The 20,329-nt window shown below is 46.0% G+C and overlaps 8 protein-coding genes across 8 annotated transcripts; 6 read left to right on the forward strand and 2 right to left on the reverse strand.

Moving 5' to 3' along the window:
• Positions 1-89: 89 nt before the first annotated feature.
• JR316_0011936 (uncharacterized protein) lies at positions 90-687 on the forward strand (the record flags this gene model as incomplete). Its single annotated transcript, XM_047897577.1, has 2 exons — positions 90-363; positions 395-687. The coding sequence occupies 2 exons, from the start codon at positions 90-92 to the stop codon at positions 685-687; spliced, it is 567 nt and encodes a 188-aa protein (XP_047743986.1).
• Positions 688-1,045: 358 nt separating this feature from the next.
• Positions 1,046-2,336, forward strand: JR316_0011937 (uncharacterized protein; the record flags this gene model as incomplete). Its single annotated transcript, XM_047897578.1, has 2 exons — positions 1,046-1,107; positions 1,685-2,336. 2 exons carry the CDS (start codon positions 1,046-1,048, stop codon positions 2,334-2,336), a joined length of 714 nt encoding a protein of 237 aa, XP_047743987.1.
• A 987-nt stretch (positions 2,337-3,323) lies between these two features.
• On the forward strand, positions 3,324-4,126 carry JR316_0011938 (Succinate/fumarate mitochondrial transporter; the record flags this gene model as incomplete). Its single annotated transcript, XM_047897579.1, has 4 exons — positions 3,324-3,387; positions 3,456-3,677; positions 3,740-3,895; positions 3,954-4,126. 4 exons carry the CDS (start codon positions 3,324-3,326, stop codon positions 4,124-4,126), a joined length of 615 nt encoding a protein of 204 aa, XP_047743988.1.
• Positions 4,127-5,268: 1,142 nt separating this feature from the next.
• On the forward strand, positions 5,269-5,581 carry JR316_0011939 (uncharacterized protein; the record flags this gene model as incomplete). Its single annotated transcript, XM_047897580.1, has 2 exons — positions 5,269-5,271; positions 5,369-5,581. 2 exons carry the CDS (start codon positions 5,269-5,271, stop codon positions 5,579-5,581), a joined length of 216 nt encoding a protein of 71 aa, XP_047743989.1.
• A 346-nt stretch (positions 5,582-5,927) lies between these two features.
• Positions 5,928-6,471, reverse strand: JR316_0011940 (uncharacterized protein; the record flags this gene model as incomplete). Its single annotated transcript, XM_047897581.1, has 2 exons — positions 5,928-6,232; positions 6,285-6,471. The coding sequence occupies 2 exons, from the start codon at positions 6,469-6,471 to the stop codon at positions 5,928-5,930; spliced, it is 492 nt and encodes a 163-aa protein (XP_047743990.1).
• A 4,394-nt stretch (positions 6,472-10,865) lies between these two features.
• On the reverse strand, positions 10,866-13,176 carry JR316_0011941 (Metacaspase-1; the record flags this gene model as incomplete). The annotated part of the gene is made up of 17 exons (XM_047897582.1): positions 10,866-10,892; positions 10,944-11,001; positions 11,053-11,098; positions 11,155-11,173; positions 11,229-11,309; positions 11,369-11,452; positions 11,503-11,516; positions 11,569-11,580; positions 11,633-11,641; positions 11,705-11,759; positions 11,811-11,857; positions 11,907-11,969; positions 12,030-12,179; positions 12,235-12,316; positions 12,381-12,981; positions 13,035-13,058; positions 13,124-13,176. 17 exons carry the CDS (start codon positions 13,174-13,176, stop codon positions 10,866-10,868), a joined length of 1,425 nt encoding a protein of 474 aa, XP_047743991.1.
• Positions 13,177-15,229: 2,053 nt separating this feature from the next.
• JR316_0011942 (uncharacterized protein) lies at positions 15,230-18,022 on the forward strand (the record flags this gene model as incomplete). Its single annotated transcript, XM_047897583.1, has 5 exons — positions 15,230-15,391; positions 15,546-16,215; positions 16,353-16,668; positions 16,711-17,511; positions 17,572-18,022. 5 exons carry the CDS (start codon positions 15,230-15,232, stop codon positions 18,020-18,022), a joined length of 2,400 nt encoding a protein of 799 aa, XP_047743992.1.
• A 695-nt stretch (positions 18,023-18,717) lies between these two features.
• Positions 18,718-19,760, forward strand: JR316_0011943 (FAD-dependent monooxygenase OpS4; the record flags this gene model as incomplete). Its single annotated transcript, XM_047897584.1, has 3 exons — positions 18,718-18,766; positions 18,824-19,024; positions 19,078-19,760. 3 exons carry the CDS (start codon positions 18,718-18,720, stop codon positions 19,758-19,760), a joined length of 933 nt encoding a protein of 310 aa, XP_047743993.1.
• Between the last annotated feature and the right edge of the window lie 569 nt (positions 19,761-20,329).

Consider the following 20,329-nt stretch of genomic DNA (forward strand, 5'->3'; position numbering starts at 1 on the left):
AAGACGAAATGAAAGCACTAGACACGAACCTGTACACTCCCATCATCTCATCATCTCATCGTGGCGCTTTTGGTTTTCCCCACTGTATGATGTCTGCGTCTACTTTAACCATTCACTTCGTCCCGCCCACACCGACGTCATCGTCGTCGTCTTCATCCGCTGCATCGTCCGCGTCGCTATCCACGCTGCCGACATCGTCGAATCCAACCCCCGCTCGTCGACTCTCACCACCACCACCACCACCACCACCACCACCACCACCACCACCACCACCACCACCACCACCCGCGCCGATCTTTCTATCTCTACCACCACCACCACGGCCGCCGCGCACCTACTCCCATGCACCGACCACCATCACCTGTGATAACAAACACGACACTGCACACACCAGCACCCACACACAACCTCACGCTCATACGCACCGCCGCGGAGCTCATCGAACTCGACGTGAAACTGCGCAGTACGCACCCGGGCCTCAAAATCCCATCGCTGCCCATCGACCCCGCCGGTCTGCCCCTCGCGCAGCAGAAGAAGGGGAAGGAGAAGAAACGAAAGTCGACGTTTTTGAACACGCTTTCGCGGCTGGCGTCGCCTGGGGGTGGCAAGGGGATGGGGATGAGTATGGGCATTGGGATCGGGAAGAAAGGGGGGAATACACCGCTTGTGATGGCTCCTGCCAAGTAGGGCCCGGATCCGTTTGGCTCGTTTGGTGCGATGACGCTTAGTTGGAGTGTTAGTGGGAGTATTGGAGGGGATGTGAATGGGTGGTCTGCCGCGCCGTCCATGACGAATCTAGCGTCGACTGCGTTGTCCACTGACGCGCTTGATAGGGATGGGGTCATCTCGACAGACAGAGAGAAAGAGGACTATTGATCACCCGGAAGGCGAGGACGCTCATGGTCGTGTGGCCGGCGGTATTATCGAAGAGGATGAAATGGAGGTGGAGAATGTTAGCTCGCAACGTCAGCAACATCTGGCAAAGTTGAATAATGCACTCAAAACGACCACCATCATCGGCGGCCTATAGGACGCGCGCGGGTTCATGCGCGTGCGGCTTGATGAGGTGAGGCAGAAGATGGACGCCGAGGAACAGGCGAGGGATGTGTGAGTGTTTTTTTATTTTATTTTTTTATTTCTTTCTTTCTTTCTTTTCTGGTTTTTGGGGTTTTTTGTTTTTGGAGTGTGGTTTTTAGAGAGTATGTTTTTTGGATTGTTTTTTTTGTGGGTTTATTTGGATAGATTTCGGTGGAATGGACAGATTCCAGTTTCGGAGGTTCTCTATTCCATCCATCTTGCAGAGGTACTTTGAACGAGCACGGTTCTGGTTCTTGTTCATGTTGTTGTTTGTTCGAGGGTGTATCCTTCGCCTTCGTCTTCATCTTCGCATAGATCGTTTTGGCCGATGCATGCATGTACGGGTTGATTGATACGGGTGGATAGATGGTTCAGGACGGATAGCAGGATGGATAGAAGAACCGTCGGATGGGCTTTTGCTTTTACTTTTATTTTCTTTGCTTTTATTGTATCCCATTCTTTTTTATCCTATTCTATTCCCATTCTTATCTCTAATTTTCTAAACACAACTAACACCCCTTTTCCTCTTTTCCCTCCCTTCCCCTACACTTATTTAACTTACTACAACCTACAAGCCTCCGCACTCAATTCACCCAAACACACGAAGACATCGCAACATCCTCCTCGCGCTGCTCCCGACGCTCTCGGAGCAGGTGCTGCGCGCGATGGATGTGGATGCGGTGAAGCGGGAGTTGCAGGCACGGTCGCGGGTGGGTAAAGGGAATAGGGAGCAGCAGGTGTTGGGGATTGGGAATGGGAATACACCAGCACAAGCACCGGCGAATAAGAGGAGTGTGTACCCACTTGCACCGTACCCTTCCACTCCACCTCCGCCCCAGCCTCGTCAAACGCCTCCACAACAGGCTCAGGCTCAGCCCCAGCCTCATCAAACGCTTCACGCACCTGCTCACCATCACCCACACCAGCGCCCGCACCGTTCACACTCTCGCCGCCCGCACCCGTGTTCGTGCCGCGCGCCGCGTCGTTGCATTCCGCGTCGTTGTACCCGTTCGCCTGTTTCTTTGCACTCGCCGTACCTTTCGCTTTCAGGGACAGAGTCAGAGTCTATTTCCATCTCGCACGACACGCAGGAGATATCGTCGTCGTTTGTATCGGACAACGGGTCTGTGAGTCGTAGTTGGGTCGTTGAGGGTTCGGGTGAGGGTTCCGAACAAGGAGGTGCAGGGGAGAGAGCGCCATCGCCTGCTTTGAGCTCTGTTTCTGGTGTTTCCCGTTTCGCATTCGAATTCGACGGATGAAGGGGAAGGTGGGGATGAAGATGAAGATGGTACGTCACTTCTCTTTCGTTGTGGGAGTTTGATTTTATCTGATTAAGAAATGTGTATATGTGTAGGCAGAGAATGTGATTAGTGTGTATACGGACACTGATGCGGATGCTGTTGCGGTTGCGGATGCTGGAGCGGGAGGATCGGGATCGGATCGGGAGGAGCGGGCGTAGATGCGTTGATCACCTTCGCAGTGCCCTCCGATTCCCACAGTTCTCTTGCTGTTACTTGCGCCGGGCAGGGAAGTAGATCCAGTGCCCGGACTAGGTCTCTCAACCATCCTAACTATCGCTCTCCGGGGAGGGATGTCGTAACGTAGTACTAGGATTAACCGCCTATATTTAATGGGAAGTACTCCTGTTTCAGAATAAAGAACTGCCGTTATCGACCTCGGACCCAAACCCAGTATTCGTCGCAGACACTTGATCTGCACCTGTTCCAGGAGTCGTAGCAATGACCTGCGATCGCTCCTTCTGTAAGTTCGCATATTGTCTGCGCTTTTTTGTTCGAAGCTGAATTTTGGAGCAGCTGGTGTATCCACACGACTGGCGCGAAGATGACTTTGTGGTCTTCCACAACCGTGGAGTTCTGCACACTGTCGTCGGTGCATGCCCTTGACCAGGTGCGCGCGTTCCACCAGTGCAACCTCGCTGCATAGGATGAGCCCATGGGCCCTTCAGCCGAAGACGTCCAAACCTATGCTTGAGTTAAGGCGGGTAATTTGCAAGACTTTCGTAGTCAATGGCATACCATTCCTCGATGTCTGGGTCGTGTCGTTTCCTCAGCATTTCTTGGAGCCTGAATTCCCCGTACCTTGTCAAGATTGATCATCCCACTTGGGGAGGATATAGACACAGATGTTCCCGCTGGCATCGTCGAAGTCTATCGTGTGTTAATTGTATTGCCAAATAATAGACAGAGAAAAACATACTGCAAGGGTTATTAAAAAGTTGAGAGGAGATGTACCATCGTCGGCTTGCCGATAAGCAAACAGGGAAGACGAGTATTGGGAATATCTTCATTGGTATGTAATTCTTTTCTCTTGCCGCGAAGGTGTTGAGCTGATGTCATCTTTTAATTACTTGCGTATAGCCGGTCTTGGGGCTGGAGTGACGGAAGCTGTTGCCATCGTGACGCCCATGGAAGTGGTGAAGATTCCTCTGCAAGCTCAACAACATTCATTGGCCGATCCTCTTGAAGCGCCTCGGTACCGTAATGCTGGTCATGCTGTGTACACCATCATTCGTGAGGAAGGAATCTCGACATTGTATCGTGGTGTCTCTTTGACGCCACTGAGACAAGCTACGAATCAGGGTACGTCTTCATTCGTGAATAGCCGAAGAACGCCTTTCTTAAGGCTTGTGTGTCCACCTTAGGTGCCAACTTCACCGCGTACCAAGAAATCAAGAAGCTCGCGCATAAGTACCAGCCAGACTTGGTCGAGCTACCATCCTACCAACACATGATGATTGGTCTTATCTCTGGAGCTATGGGTCCGTTCTCAAATGCACCAATAGACACTATCAAAACTCGTACGTCCCTTTTTAACTACACTTTCTTAGCCTCTCTTACTCAAATCAATTATATCAGGTCTACAAAAAGCCAAAGCAACTCCAGGCCAATCCTCCTTCCAGCGCATATTCGCGATCGCGGCAGATATGTGGAAGATGGAGGGCGTGCGGTCATTCTACAAGGGCATCACCCCCGCGTGCTGCGCGTGGCACCCGGGCAGGCGATCGTGTTCGCGGTTTATGAACGCGTGAGCGGCGTTATTGAGACGATCAGCCCAAGAGTGAGAGAAGATCTCATCTCCACATGTATCCCTGCATGGTCATCCACTCTTCCTCCAACCCATGTTATCTCCATGGCTTCCAACGACAGGAGCGCGTCTTCCGAGACGATGATGTAGTCAATGACAGAGCGGCCTCCGTTGGCCTGACTGGAGGTCCACTGTGGGAACGGCGTTCGGTCGATTGGTGTCCCATTCACGACATGCAGAGAATTCTGCCCCATGATTTCCAGTAGGCGATTCCCTCTAGCAATGCAGGTATTATCTGGAGACACTCGTACTAAGTGCGATCCCGCTGCTTGTTGCAGGCCTATACGCGCGTTCAGGTCGCCTATAATCATGTATGCCTTGGATCGCAAGACACAAATATTCGATAGCCTCCCCCAGCCATGTCTTAGGGTCCACATGCGTCCAAGATTCCCATCTGGAGTTCTCTGGCACAAGATACGAGCAGATTAGGATTAGGGATGGGAGCTCAAGGACCAGTATATCTGGGTGCATGATCTCGTCGCATATTCTATATTTTACAGTGTCCCGTATAATTACAGTGACGCCGCCCAGGGGGTGCCGCCATGGTCGCGATCGTGCCACTGGATGAAAACCGCGAGGTAGATCCAGAATATCCTCTTGCCCTGGCGCCATGTGTGTTTCCTGGAAGAAGGTAACATCATTAGATAGTACGAGATCCCTATACATTGGCGTATGGATTGATGCCGCGAGTCCTCCGTTGCAGTTCCAGGAGGCTACGCTGAATCTGGCGCTGTTTGTTTCTATCAGTGCCCGATGTGTGGAACCCGTCATCGCCGCTCTGCTGTTTGCGTATGCCCTGAAGTCCTGCGCATCCGCATACACCCGAAATCGGAGCCTGATGCGTCTCGCTTTCCTGGCATGCGTAACTGATACCAAACGTTCCATAGCTAGCCCATTGTCCTGCATCCATTCTCGCCCCATCCGCAGACGCTCAATTCTTTGGCATTGTAGTGGCCCCCGGAGAACATCTGTAAGATTGACGTCTCTTTCTTGCTGAGTTGCTTGTGTTGACGACATGCGTGGTGTGATTTCTGTTAGGACCGCTGTGAGTGGAGTTTCCATGATAAGAAGAATTTGTTTTTGGTGATGGTGCGTGTTTTATCTCTTTTTTTTTCCTTTTCTTTTTTTTACTTCTTTCTCTATGTGCGTGTTTTTATTGACATTGACAGTCTTTTTTTTTCAATAGGATACCTTCCTGGACACGGAACCCGTACTGGGAGAGTTCACAGAGGAGGATCTCGAGCAGGAGCAGGATACCTACCAGAAGCCGCAGACGGACGCGGACCGCACGGATGGCGAAGGGTACGAGACAAACACGGCGCCGTCGCAGTCGCGCAGCTCGTCGATACGCATGGTACAGAGTCAGAGTCAGCTGCAGCAGGGACAAGGGCAGGACTGAGTCAGCAGGTGCCGGTGCAGCAGGTATCCAAACGGCAAACGCGCGTTAATTTGCCTCTAAAGGTGCTGACGACGCTTGTTTGGTAATAAAAAAAATGTTGTTTCAAGCTTCATGAAATAACATAGGCCACAGATGTCCGCGAATGTTAAGGAGTTTTATTATTCAGAAATGAGATTATGAGTCTTCAATGAGTATGATACAAATATAGCGAATCAAATGGTAAAATTCAGGGATATATGTACAATAATACGAAGCGATAGCGATAAACCGAAAGCAACAAGAAAGCAACAAGAAAGCAACAAGAAAATGAAGAAAAGATAACAACAAGAAAAACCCGCCGGGGCGCCTAGTCGGTGCGGACAGGAGCGACATCGTATGTCTCGCACATTGCGAGATACAGGGCTCGCGCAGGGTAGGTGGCACGTATTTGGGCCTCGATCGCGATATCGTTGAGAACTTTCTTGCGCTCAAGTTCGAAGCGGTCGAGCTGAATTTCGTGCGCTTCCGATGTACCAGGCCGAGTACGTGCGCTTCGATTGTCGAGAATTTTTTTCAGGGTTTTAATCTCCTGGCGAACGCGGATGAGTTCCTCGAAATCGGCGTCGTTGGCTGGTGAGTGTTGAGCCTCCATGTCGCTGATCAACTTTCCTCCTGAAAGGAGCGGTAAGACGCTGTTCAAAGCTACAAATACTCACTGGCATACCGCTACGATTTCGCAGAACAACTGGCGCTTCGCTATTTTTGTTGATGTAGCGAGCTATCGCCCCGAAGGCGGGCCCTCCGTACGTGCATAACCACTCCACGATCTCGCATCCCGACGCGAATCCGTATTTGATGCCGTTGACGAAGGAAACGATGGTGGAAAAGATGTTGGAGACTATTGTGGACATGGTACGAATATCGATGTTGATAGAGGGCGTGATGAGCGAGGACGATGAATGAATGTGTTTGAGCGAGTGAGAGCGAGTGTGGTGAGTGTGGTGAGTGAGTGTGAGTGAGTGTGGTGAGTGAGTGGGAGTGTGGTGAGTGATAAGAGACTGCGAGAAAGTTGTTCTGAGAGACATCAATTCATAGAAGGCAATGGCAAACGATGGCAAACGAATAAAATACATTGATGTGAGTATATACATTGCTACTACAGTGAAATAGAGACTCAGGTTCTAGAAATAAGAAGGGAGAAAAGCAGCTTTGACTGTGTAGCATTTGTCAATTTATGTGTATGGTAGTAGGACACACCCGAGCCCCAAAAATACATATATTTCACTCGAAAATACGTTTTTTCTCGCTGAATAAACATGCGTCACTGATACAGCGTTATTGAATGAAGAGCGTGTTCTCGTCGCTGAATACACAAGCGCCTAAGTAGCGTTGGTGAGGTGTGTCGCTTATCACCGAGACGCCAAAATAGCCGTAAAATCGCTGGGCGTGTCGCTCAACGCGCGCCGATCGCGCGTCAAGCGCGCGCTGATCGCGCGAGGAGGCGCGCGCTGAGCGGCACGATGAGCGTGTCGATGTCTGTTTGACAATCTGTTTGATTTCAAACAGATATTATGTTTGATTTCTTACACAACTTATGTTTGATGTTTATGGTCGATAACATACAGAATATACGGATGATTTCATGCACAAATTATCAAACAGGAGTTATATTTGGAATCAAACACTATTTATCAAACACAATGTACGTTTGTTATCTTACAGCGAACTTGACAGATTTTCTGTCAAGCCCGTGTTCTTTGACAAACAGGCGTCAAACATACGTTGTGTTTGATATCACATGCCTATCAAACATAACTTATGTTTGATGCTTGTTTGTCAGCAAACACAACTTATGTTTGACATCAAACATCGTCTTCTTACATAATATGTGTTTGATTGACGATGTTTGACATCAAACATGTATCGGAGCCCGCAGTGTCATCCATCCAGGCTAGAAACGTGATCAGCGACTCCGAAAGGATGCATACGGCATGTGGCACCCACAGGAGACCAAGGAACCAGGTGAATCTTGATCCGATTATTAATCGACTGAATGTCTTTCAGTACCGAGAATACATATGATGGTATATTGTTGATGTTAAACTTCGAGAAGGAGGTATCCCCGCTAACATCATCCAGACTGTATACTGAGAAGAGTGAGGTGCATATATAGAAAGCACAATAGCATGCGTTACCACTGGCAGAGAAGTCGGAAGCCCCTATAGGAAGGCGAATATAGTTGAGACCCGCAACGTTAGCACCATCCGTGGCCCCAAACATTGTCGTTAAAAGATTCCAGTAATTGGCAGAGTTTCTGGCCTAAAAACGGTTAACGAAATCACTACACTCCATTTCTTCGTGCTGCGTCATATACCTTCATATTGTTGAGAATCAGTGCTGATGAGTCCGCTAGAAGCCAGAGTCCTGATCAACCTCTGGCGCGCAAATCTGAGGGCACCACACACTCAGCGATCCACCGAAGCCATCAATAGGCTGGAACTTGGTTCCATCGCTAACAACGATATCAGCGCTTCCGATCGGCCCTGGGGTCACAAAGTTTATCGGAGTAGATGGCGCAAGGGAGGTAAAGAGCTTCCCCCTATCCCAAGTTGTTTGCCACTGCGATTTGTACGTCAGAAAACTGGTTGAAGGTTAGGTACGCAACCGTAAACGAACAATATCCCAAATTTGTTGGCAGAAGGCGGATGCTGAAAAGAATAGAAGAAGATGGAATCGCATCCTTGTAGAAGTCAGTTCAATCTGTCGCAAGGTAGAGTCCTTTATACCTGTTCTGAAAAATTCAAGTTTCTACTTTGGGACTTCATGCGTCAGTAAAATGGGTAAGATCCAGACTTTAGCTTGTTTGAGACAGCAACCCACGCAATAAGGATGAATCATCCAGTCATATCCGCACTGAAGAAAGCCATGACAATATGGATCAGCAGCACATGGGGAAGATGCAGTCTATGGTTCGCTACTCACCGCTACGGGTTCGGAAAGACGAGTCACGCGGCAGATAGAGTGAATATCATGAGAACCATTCGCGCTGGCTGCCCCAAATCTTTCCTAAAGCCAATGTAATGAGAGGTTCTAAAGAATCCCTACGAGGTCTCTGTCGATGAACACATCTACAAACCTCATAATTGCAAAAACGCCAGGTAGAAATACAGTGAAACCCTCATATGTCTTTGATGTCTAAAGATATACGTTGCAACGGAGATTTCTGGAATGTCAAAGATAGCACATGTGTTGAAGATGGCGCACGACTATGCGGCACAATCTGCCGAAAAGAAAAGAGGCGTAAGGTCTTCTGGTTTCCTTGTGACCCAAGCCCATGAACGTCCCTTTTAACGTGACGATGTTGAGAATAGCCCACAATCAGGCCACGCGGACCAACCAAAGAGTAGAAACAAGGGGAGAAGACTTTCCAAGCTGATGTCACTGTTGGCGATCCGTCATAACAGTGGAAACAGTCTGTTTAAGGCGGAATGGAAGGGAAGAACTCTTACCTATGGCTGTCCGTTTGCACATTTAATACCAATCAATAAACTTTTTGTCCCATACATAGAAGTCTCAATTCTACACAATTCCATATACACACTCTGATGTCCTGGATATAGAGAGATGGTTTCCGAGCATATAAATCCAGTATCCATATATTCATAGGTTGCATCCTCAGATACAACTTTGAGTGCCATACATATAGTTTTGGTGCCCACATATACAAATTACAATCCCTTACATAGAGAAAACACTCCCTTTTATACATATTTTGTTGCCTTACTTATATTTGAAGGTTCCCTGTATGATTGTTCTTACCTTTCTTCATCCCGAAGATATACAGTCATTTTTCGGCATTCTGTCTATGCCGTGCATGCCTAGACATTGTGAGAATCGGCAAATCTCGGCAAATGTGGACACAAATTACAGTTCATTGCCTGTATGCCTATCAACACACGCTGATTGAACATTAAAAAGATGCACATTTATCCAATTAATCAGTAAATATATTCCTGTGTAGGCTGATTACAGAAGTAGCTTGTCTTCATAGTTTGAGACGAGTGCTTTGACCAGCCCAGTCGCCGTACTAAGGCTTAAAAAGGCCTAAGTTGAGGTTGCAGACAGAAAATTGCATTGGAGTAGTCTATATTCAGTCTTATGTGACTTAATGTACGAGTGTTTATTCTCATGATTAATTTTATAATCTTGTAATGACTGTCCTACTTTCTTCACAAGTAGCAAGCCACTGCAAGCGGGACGAAAATCGAGTTCCCACACCTCTACGGCACGGACGGCACAAATAATATTCATCTGGACAACTCTATATCTTTGGACAAAAGTTGAGGTACATGCGGAGAGGGTCACAGACTATGGTACTGAGTTTTTTATGTATGGGTAGCATACCCTTATGTGTGCAGCTCCCATTCAAACTTAAGGGCATGCAAATACAATGACCGGGATAATTTCTTGTATGCTCGGAAATTATCTCTCTATAACCGGGACACCAAGGTATGTAGTTGGATTCAAGAAAAATTGTGATTTATATGTATGGGGAAAGAAGTTTATACTTTGGTATTAAATGTGCAAACGGACAGCCATACTTACCAGATGACACGACCCTTCCACGAGCCTTCGAATATCATCTGAAGCGCCCTGCCCAAAGATGGTAATGATGGCAGTCCTTAAACCTCAAGTGAAATCGGCAAGCTTATCAAGTTTGGTCCGATTCATTCACTGCAAAACCGAAGGAAATGTCCGAGTGTAATGAAGCAGACTGGTATAGCGGCTTCGCCAGACGATGCAAGATCCGTCCACTTTCACTGTCAACTAGGGGCCGACGTGGCCATGGATTACGACGGACGGGTACCATGAGCGTGTGATAACCGTGTTTCATAACGGGAAACATATTGAATCTTGATGCATGGAAATTTTATAAACGAGAATATGTAGTAGCAAAAGCAAAGCAAACATGGTTTAGATGCAACCAAGGTGCAACAAAGTGACTAATCCCAATGATTAGTATAAACATTAGCATAAGAAGGTCAGCACCACTCACCCATGCGTCTTAGCACTTCGATTGCTCCTTGCACGATAATAATCAGATTGCAAAAAAAGTCCAGGAACCCCTGTGCGACCCAACTGGAAATTGTATTATTTCTGATCCTCAATGCCATCTAAACCAAACAAAGAAAGCAAGCACATTGCAACTTGAAATTGAACTAATTCCGATTAGTACCGACATCGAAGAGACCGACGCAACTGGATGACTACGAGCTACTATACCTTTCTGACATCTTGATTTGCGTCATAAGATAAATGTTCGATTGAGATCCTATCATACTGAAGATGAATGGGAAAAAATACAAAAGCATATTGTTCTTACGATAGGATGCGTCCCGGAAAGTTGGGCCTTTTGGTGATACTTGGGAATCAGGATATCACTTCGGAATGAAGTCAGATAATTTAAAATATAAGAGCAATAGGCTACGAACCGCAGGTGTTGCAGAAGTTCCTCGTATGTCTGGTTAGGGTTCCCTTCTACAGAAATATCCGTGAAATAGTTCGAGTCGAAAAGTTAAGTAGAAATGGGTTACCCAGACTCTGGACAAAGGCCTGTTATCGTGCAGTGAGTTATTATAAGCCTTAGAGGATAAAATCGTTATCCTACATGGCTCATCGCTCCCGTTGCAACACCTCCTGAGAATGTATCCGCGCTTGTTTCATCATCTTTGCAGGCAGAAAACGATATCTGGGTCAAAGCAAAAATGGTACAGTGACGGATTAAGAAGAAATGGCTTGCATACATACGACATCTGCTCCAGGAGCAACCCCCCGTTTCTGGCAGCGCTTACTTACATGCCTCAACCCTCTTAAACGACCATGTGCTGAGTGCTGAACTCGCGACGTTAGTGAAGATCATAGTCTACTACTGATATGCTTACGAGATACGGAAGATCTAGATGGAAAGAATCAGTTCCATCCCAAAGTGCGACTCCAGGAAGTGTTACCTAGCACCGTTCCTGAATGGCATGACTGTAACATTGAGAATCAGTCTGGTTTCAATACAAAAACCTCTGAAGGCTAACATCAAATATCGCCTACAAAACAAATGGTAATATTGTCTGGTGATTTTGTCAATTGTACTTACAGTCAGGCGACATCCTGGAGGAAGAGGGGCCACCAACTCCTGATGTAATTCCTATGAAAAGTGCGTTAAGATGATGTTTTGGCACTAATGGTAGCCACTGACGTCGTCAATGATATCTCCACTGGAATCATAATCAACAGGATATATAACTGGGATCGAATCAATGAATGTGCATAATATTTCGTGTAATCGACATACCTTCATCCATGCCATCTGCTTCCCTACCAGAAGCATCAGGAGACTGGCCTCCATGACCAGAATCTATGGATGATAATGTGTGAGCAATGTATCGAAGGCGGCGGTGGCGCTGATTGAACTTGCAATGGAAGAACAATGAATCGTGCATTTGTGCACCTTTGACGAGCCATCGCATGGCATTGAACATTTCTTTCCTTGTCGGTCGTAAAGATGAATTTGCATGCCCGTCGTCAACAATGAGTAGAATATCCTGCGACTGGAAACCATAATTGTCTTTTCAAATGTTAGGGAATATCCACGAAACAATATTGCGATTGATCAGACTTACCCATGATAAATTTCCTCATATTCCTGGCATCGTTTGCACAACCTCTCAGTTCATCTTTCTGTCCTACGTAGTTGATGCCAATCTGACAAAAACTATGATAAGCACTAGCAAGAGGATGTAGGAGACATTTGAGCAAATGATCTTACGCAAACTGCCTTCTTTCTGCCAGTACACCTTGAATAACAGAAATCTTTAGCAGGAGGCAGAATCTTGAGGTATTTCTGTACGTCTTCCAGAAAGTTACGAATATCAGGAATGTCAGAATTTGATCTTGAGCCATAACGGTGCCCCCTGACAGTGCTTCCCGATCTTCCTGAGGGGGCGACCGACTCTGGTCGACGCCCGTGGTGTAAATTGTATAAGAAGTCTGAGTTGCGATCGTTTTGATGATGATGATGCAAGGATCCTGCACCAACCTCCGAGGCGGTATATCGGCTTCTGGAATGCCCACGGTGAGGTTCTTCATATCTGTCCTCACGATACCGCTCAGACGGGAGTGGTGAGCGGCCACGTCCGTGAGATGAAGTTCTTGATGACGAGACATATGATCCTGAATGGCTATACTCAGAATCTGTGTATACTACGCGGCTCTTTGAGCGATCGCGTCTGTGAGAACGGGAATGAGAACGTGAACGTGAGCGCTCTCGCTCCGATGTTTGAGGACGATATTCATGATGAGACCAGGGAAACGTGCGTTCGTCATCGTATATAGGGATGATCTTTATGCCCCTAGGTGGAGGATAAAACCTGGATTATCTTTTTCAGTGAAGTGAAGTGAATTATAATGATTACGAGCGCACTTGGGTAGCGGCCCATTGGGTGGGCTAATGATAGAATTATAATCACATGGTCAATGACTGAACAAAGGGGCAGTAATACAGAAACGGACACTATAAGTTCTTGTCCACTAGCCAAGTCGAGCTTTGTGGGAGGCCGGGCCATTGTAGAAAAAAGCGAGATGATGGTCGAATCAAGGCTTCGTTCAGTAGAGAACTAAACTTGGCATCGGAGATTCGAAGCAAGTTGGAGGCTGTTGTCAAACACAACCAAAACACCCTCGATGACGCCGTTGTTGATGGCATTCGGGAATCAAAGTTGACATCAAATGCAAATAGGGGCAAAAATCATAGCAAGATGAGGCTGTACGTAAAGAAAGTTCTTGAGATATTCATATCTGCAATCTTCATTACAATCGTCTAGTCGTGACCGGAATACAATTTTTTTTCAGTCAATCGTGGTGGATTTCTCTCACTAGCCTCTTTTTCTATCGGCAGCAAATTTCGGGCCGTCATTTGTCTGATTCGGTCATAGCCAATATTAAGGCTCCGATTGAACATAGATCTAGAAAGTGTTGCCCAGATAACTCAGTCATAGCGCATTTGCACACAGTTATACAATAAGCAGTTTCTAATGAGAACAATGATATATGATCTGAATTGCACCTTCAAATGGGAAACTTTCCTTTGCGGCATATGCGGCGTCATCATAATATTGAAAGGCAGCACATGATTCTCACGGATTCCAACAACAGTTCTTCGGAGCAGTAGAAGCCAGGGGAGCAAGTTATTGATTTAATCTGTATAACATCTTCCTAGCTCAACTTTCGAGAAATATGCACATATCTCCAGTTAAATTTTGAAACTTAGTAATCAGCTGCTGATTTTGTAGATGAAGAAAGAGTATCTAAGAAGCTAAAAGCATCGTACGCTTTCTGAACAACGTGCCAAGGGACGGTGATTCGGAGAATAACTTGAAAATCATTTGAGCTGCGGATGGCTGCCAGCGGTCAGGACACGCGACAACTCGTCAAAATAGTTTTGATATTGAAAATAATACGAGTTTCAAATTAGAGAAGGGACTAAAATAGACACAAAGAGGGGGAGTACCCTATGCGTGTGGCACTCAGACAGAGGTGACAACGAGAAAGGTCAAGTTTGTCGGCGATTATACGGAAACTGCGCTGAGATGATTACCAGAGCTCACTGACGCGTAGTGCAATATATGTGTCCCGCCTCAAAGGAATTCCGTCCAGACGGTCTGCTCCGATACATATCAAGCAATTTTTCGAAACGGATTAACTATTCCTTTGACATCTTCCTATACATATACTTATCTGGAGCTAAGATGTACCGCATCCGCAGAGCGGAGGCCCTTACATCAGTAAGGAAGTCAAGGGGCGTCTGTTGATGCGTTTTTTTACGCTATTCATAGTTATATGTATTGCGAAGTTCGATTGGCTGGAACGGTACAGGGCATCAGTGTCATTGGCCCCATTTGACAATTCTCCGAACATGATTCAGTAGAAATAGACAAAGTGTGACAACTCAACGTTGTTGTTGCATTGTGGACATGGTAACTTTGTTGTTTTGAGCTCCAATTTTTGGAATCTGTACCGTGTTGGGCATGAATATCTGCACAACCCAATAACATACCTATATCATGCTACGGCTCCTAGTACACTACTCTGTATAATGTCAGCGCGTGAGCCACATACACAATATATTTATAGCTCTCGGAGCGGACGTTGATCAAATAGTGGCAGAAAGGTTCGTCCACGAGTTTTTTTCGCGCGGACAGTCTGGCGGACAGTCCGCCGGACTCTGGGTGTATCGTGGGTATTTGTGACCATAGTGTGACCTCCGGGCCACGTCGGGGGCCCACTTGCATGGTCACTGTTCGAGGCAGCGAGCTCAATGCTTTCCAACAATGCCCCGCCGCTTGATGCGCTACACGGCGCACGCATTGTTGTTGCCACTTGACACTACTGCCAAACACGTGAGAATTGGGCCGGCTTATTGCGGCTTCTTTTCCATTTTTGGATATTGTGGCTGGCCCAACGCAGCCACTCGTGTTTAGACGCGCTTTGTAGCGCCAAAGCTAGAAATCTCTGCATTGACATACTATGTAGCTCTCTATAGGGAGATATATGTAATATGACAACCGAAAATCTATAAATTTGGCACAAGTTCTTGAGTTTTAGAGCATAGTTTTAGCAATGAACCCAGATAACCTACCTCCTGATCCTACTATATCACCTATTGGTCTTTGTCCAGGAAGATCCAACCGCCCATGTGGAAGACCTATGCCACCTATAGCTATATACAAAGCTACTGGATCTCCTTCCAAGAGGCATTTGAAAGGATCTCTCTGTCAAACTGTATGTGTTATTAACTTAGCTTATTGTGCAAGTCTAATTAATTGTCTAGTGTTCTGATTATAGGTGTTTGTACACCTATCATCATACTCCTGCATATATATATGAGGATGCCCAACGTCTTTTGCACCGAATTAATTTTCCTGATGATCCACAGGGCTATCCTCGCACTCTTAGACCTTATATTTCCATTTCAAACACTGCCAATCATTCTTCTTCTCAGCCAAATCAGACTCAACAAAGACGAGCTCAGTCCAACTCTACTGGTGTTATTCCTATTCCAATATCAGATAAACTACTCTGCACAGTTTCTACATGCTTTACAAAGTCAGGAACCCGAACTCAAGGGAGTAGAACTTGCATTGAAAATAAATGCAAGACCTGTTGTACCAAAGCTTGCAAAGATGCCATTTCTAAGCAAGCTTTTAGAAAGGCATGTCATGCCCATCGCCAGCCCGAAAATGTACCTTATGCTCCTGATATTTCAACTCCTGCTTCTCCAGAAAGAATCTCTCAAGTTCATTCTCCTCCTCTTCCTCCTCTTTCTACCCAATCTGTTACCCAAAACATTTCTATCTCACCACCACCGAGCCCTTTCAATATTTCTGCTTCTCAGGTCTCTCCAAATCAATCCCCAAACCAGGATATGGTTATTTCTACACCACCTGCTACTCAGTTCGGACTTGGACAGGTTATTCCAAGAGGCCTGGCTCAACCTGTAGGAGGTACATGGGCACAAAAGCGAACAGGATTACTTAGTCATACCCGAAACCTCAAATCTCTAAAAGTTAAACAACATGAAATGGATGAACAACGAAAAAGAACATGTATTTTGGTTGTATATCACACTGTGAGTTCATATTCTTGTTTATATTCAAGCAGTTAATAATATTCTTCTAGAATGGACAGCCTCCTATTAGGCTTGAATATTATATACAATCCTTTCCCCATTTTCGCTTGTCAGACTCTGCTGAGTTAATGAAAAACTTGGAGCTTCAGCCAACAACCAAACTGGATTACTGGAAAGGAGAATGGGTAACTCTCACCATGGAAAGTGTTCTTACTGTTGAAAAGGGCCAAAGACTGATTTTAAAAATCCGTCCAAGCCTTAGAGAAACATTAGAGCACTGTCCTGGAATTGAAGATGAGCTCAAACTACAACCAAAGACATCACAAGCTTTGTTAGCCCAACAACACACCACATTAGTGTCGCCTATTCGTCAATCTGCAATACAGGAAGCATCTTCTCTAACAATTACACATTCTACCTCAAGAAATCGGTCTGCTAGTCCAATTTTATCAAATCATATCCATATTCCTAGGAAGAAGCGCCCACATGGATATAGAACCCCAAATTCATCAGACAGTGATTTACCCCCACCACCAAAAGTTCTAAAGAAATCTCATAACTTACCACCACCACCAAAGGTTCTAAAGAAATCTCATAACTCTACAAAGCAGTGGCCGTTTGATTTCAAGGTCTATCAAATTCACAATGGATTTCTTCAAATGCAAGAAACACTATCCAAATCTCAAACCTCTAGAAGCAACCCTTATATGAAGTCATCCAAGAAATCTGCATTATCTATTCGTCCAAGATCTCGTATAAGTGTCAAAGATGCTTTCTATGCTGCTTTTCCAGATGCTTCTTTTCACAAATCCACATTTTATGAACACAAATCTTATTGGAAAACATATGACAAAGATATTGTTGGCTATTTTGTGGACATGGGCAACTCGAAACAGGCAACATATAGGTCATTACAGGCTGCCTTAAAAAACCCCCAGGATATTCCAGATACCTTTTCTGAGTCCTCCTCTTCAGACAGCTTGGATGACTCAAGTTCTTCAGAAAACATCAGTCCTAGTGCTCGTGTCAGCCCTCTTTCCCATATTTCCTTGCCTCATATAGCTCAGTCTAATGTCAATGGTGGATTATTGACCAAAGAAAAGATATCCAGTCTCCGTCATCAAATCCAGGGTGATAAAGAATTACTTTGTTACGTTCTTATGGACCCTGAAGAAAGCATGTTTTTCTGTAATTCCAGAAAAACCTTTGAAGCTAGCTGCAGTCAAACTCCGGATAAATCAAAGAATCAACTTCTTTTAGATTGCATTGCCTAGTAAGTAATTTTATACTGCTCTTAGATGGCTAGATTTACTAATTTGTATCTTCTACAAAGCTATGGTCCAGAGATACAAGCTCTTATTATTTCTGAGCTAAGAGAAATGTTTCCTGAAGATTCAGAAGACATAGATATGTCAATTCTACAGCCTCTCACCTATGATTCAGTTATTGAAGAGGTGCTTTTTCCTGAAACAGTGACACTTCTCATTCAAGAAGATCTTCGGATTTCTATGCTAGAAGTAATGCAACTTTTGCAAGACAAGCATGCTATCACCAAGGATGCAGCAATATCTACTCCTACTATAAAAGAAGAGAAGAGTGATAGTATTACCCTCACTGGCTCTGCAAAAGGAAAAGAGCGTGCTGTTATCAGCGGTGATATTATTGACCTGACCGTGGATTCTCCAGGCCAAAAACCTATCAAGCAGGATGTTTCTGCTCATCCTGGCATTGCTTTTGGTACCTGGGAAATCATTGACTTGACTTTAGAGCCTGATTCTCTGTAGCTACAGTAGCACTTTGTAACGATTACTTATATTACAATTGAACAAATTTACAGTTAATGCCAATCCGACGACCCAGAAATTGACGAAGTCGTGAGGGCGCGTGTAGTCACATGACCGTGTGCACATCCATCGTTTACACCTCCCAACACACCCGTTCGCTGTTTCCACCAACCAAGAGGCAGAGAGTATGTTACCAGGAATTTTCGGGCACGGAAATACACTGGCAACATACTCAAAACCACATCAACAACCCCCGGTCACTGAGAGGCGAGTAGAACAGCTCGCTCGTCAACGTCAAGACTCCCTGCAAGACCCGACCTCAAAATCCGTGCTGTAAGTCCGTCAAATCACTCCATCGAAATTTTTTGGATGACAACGGGCTCTGGCTTGTATTTGTAGCCGGAAACAAGTGCGAGTTTTTTAATTGTGGTATGTCTACAGCACTCTTCCCCAAGGAATGACCTGCTCATTGCGCTCATAGCTTCCGTCTCAATAAATCCATCGGCCCTCTTTCCCTCAGTCGTTCATGCATCATGTTCACTGAGGTAAAGTTTCCACTCTCCCTTTAGCATCCTCTCGCCTAGTCACTAACTACACTATTATCTAGTCTCGTGTCTTTCTCTAGGTAGATTGGAACATAGTCGTTCATGCATCATGTTCACTGAGTCTTGTGTCTTTCTCTAGGTCTGATAACGATGACCTTCGACGACGTCAGACGGTTGAGAGTCGCGGTCTTTGGAGCAGGTGAGCTCCTTCCTCCGGTTAGTTGACTCACATGATGAACTCATAGCTAGTATCAAGGCATGGGTGGCCTCACTTGTGCCCTCTCGTTAGCACACGAAGGGTTTCTCTATATCGATGTCTACGAAACTGCGCCCAACCTAGGTTTTGTAGGAGCAGGAATTCAACTTGCCCCCAATATGGCACGCATTCTCGATAAACTCGGCGTTTGGAAAAAGATCGAGTCCGAGGCTGTCTTAGTCAAGAGCACGAGCATCAGACGTAAGTAATATCAGTTCTTGACATAGTAAATCAATGTGCTTAAATCTTCCCAGAGGGAACAACCGACAAAGAGCTCGGCTTTGTCGAGTTCGACTCCGTCAAAGATAAATATGGCTACGCTCACATGGTAGGACACCGTGCCTCGCTCGCTGGGAGCCTTTACGAAGGCTGCAAAGCACAATCTGCCATTACCTTTCACTTCTCGACTGCCGTATCTGAAGTGAATTTTGGCGGGGATGACAGGAAGCCATCGTTCTTGGCTACGCCATTAGTAGGTCCAGCCGTGCGAGTCGAGGCTGATATCATATTAGCCGCCGATGGTATCAAGTCGCTCACTCGAGCAGCAATGCTGAAGGAACTTGGTTCGACGGATCATGTGGTGGATTCTGGACAGGCTGCATATCGCATTATGCTGACCCGCGAGCAAATGAAGGATGATCCTGAGCTGTTGGAATTAATAGACGCTGACAGAGTTACTCGGTGGATTGGGGAGAAGCGGCTACTTATTAACGAGCTCGCAGATGTCATGGGTGCGCTCACGCGGACGCCGACGGACTCAGAGCTCAGCGCAATCCTGTTCTCTGTACAACTCAAAAGTGGTATTCAGAATCGGTCTCTTCCCTTTTGCGACTCCCGTTCAATATTGTCTCCACAATGCTGCCCACAACCCCACAACCTCATCTCTCTCATCAACCGGACGAACGTTTCTCAACTCGACCTCAGTGTGCCAGAGTGATGTAGAACACGAAATGCCAATGTACCCCGGAAGCATGTATGCGCATCAATACTTAGGAAAGGAGGATGAGGATGAGGTGGTAGACATGCGTGACAACAGCGCGTGTGAAGGATGTTGGGCGTTGCGGAGGTGCTGCGAGTCAAGTCAAGGTGTGGGATCAGCATGGGTTGATATATGACGCGGTGAGTTTTCGGCATGTTAATGCGATTTCCTGCCTTCAGTTTCAATGTTTTTGATTCACGTTTGTTCTGGGTCTGGTTATTGATCGAGTGTTAGCACCCTAGCTTTCAATAAACTGGCATTCACACTTCACACTTTGTTGACGCCGTGCCCATATGTGTTTCTCAGTTTCATCAGTGGCAAAGCTTATTACAGCTTATTGTTGTGGGGTAGCGAGGCAATACTGGATGCATGTTTTGAAAAACTGCCGCTTGTTTGATAACACCAAGGATCACCCCTGGGCCGGGGTTATCGTGCGAGCGGCAGGCTTTCAAGACACAGAGCAACAACTAAACCCGGATTGCTGCTTGTTCACAACAACTAATGTAGGTTCCAACATGATTTCTAAT

The sequence above is a fragment of the Psilocybe cubensis genome, chromosome 11 (assembly GCF_017499595.1).
Source record: "Psilocybe cubensis strain MGC-MH-2018 chromosome 11, whole genome shotgun sequence".
Lineage (NCBI taxonomy): Eukaryota > Fungi > Basidiomycota > Agaricomycetes > Agaricales > Agrocybaceae > Psilocybe > Psilocybe cubensis.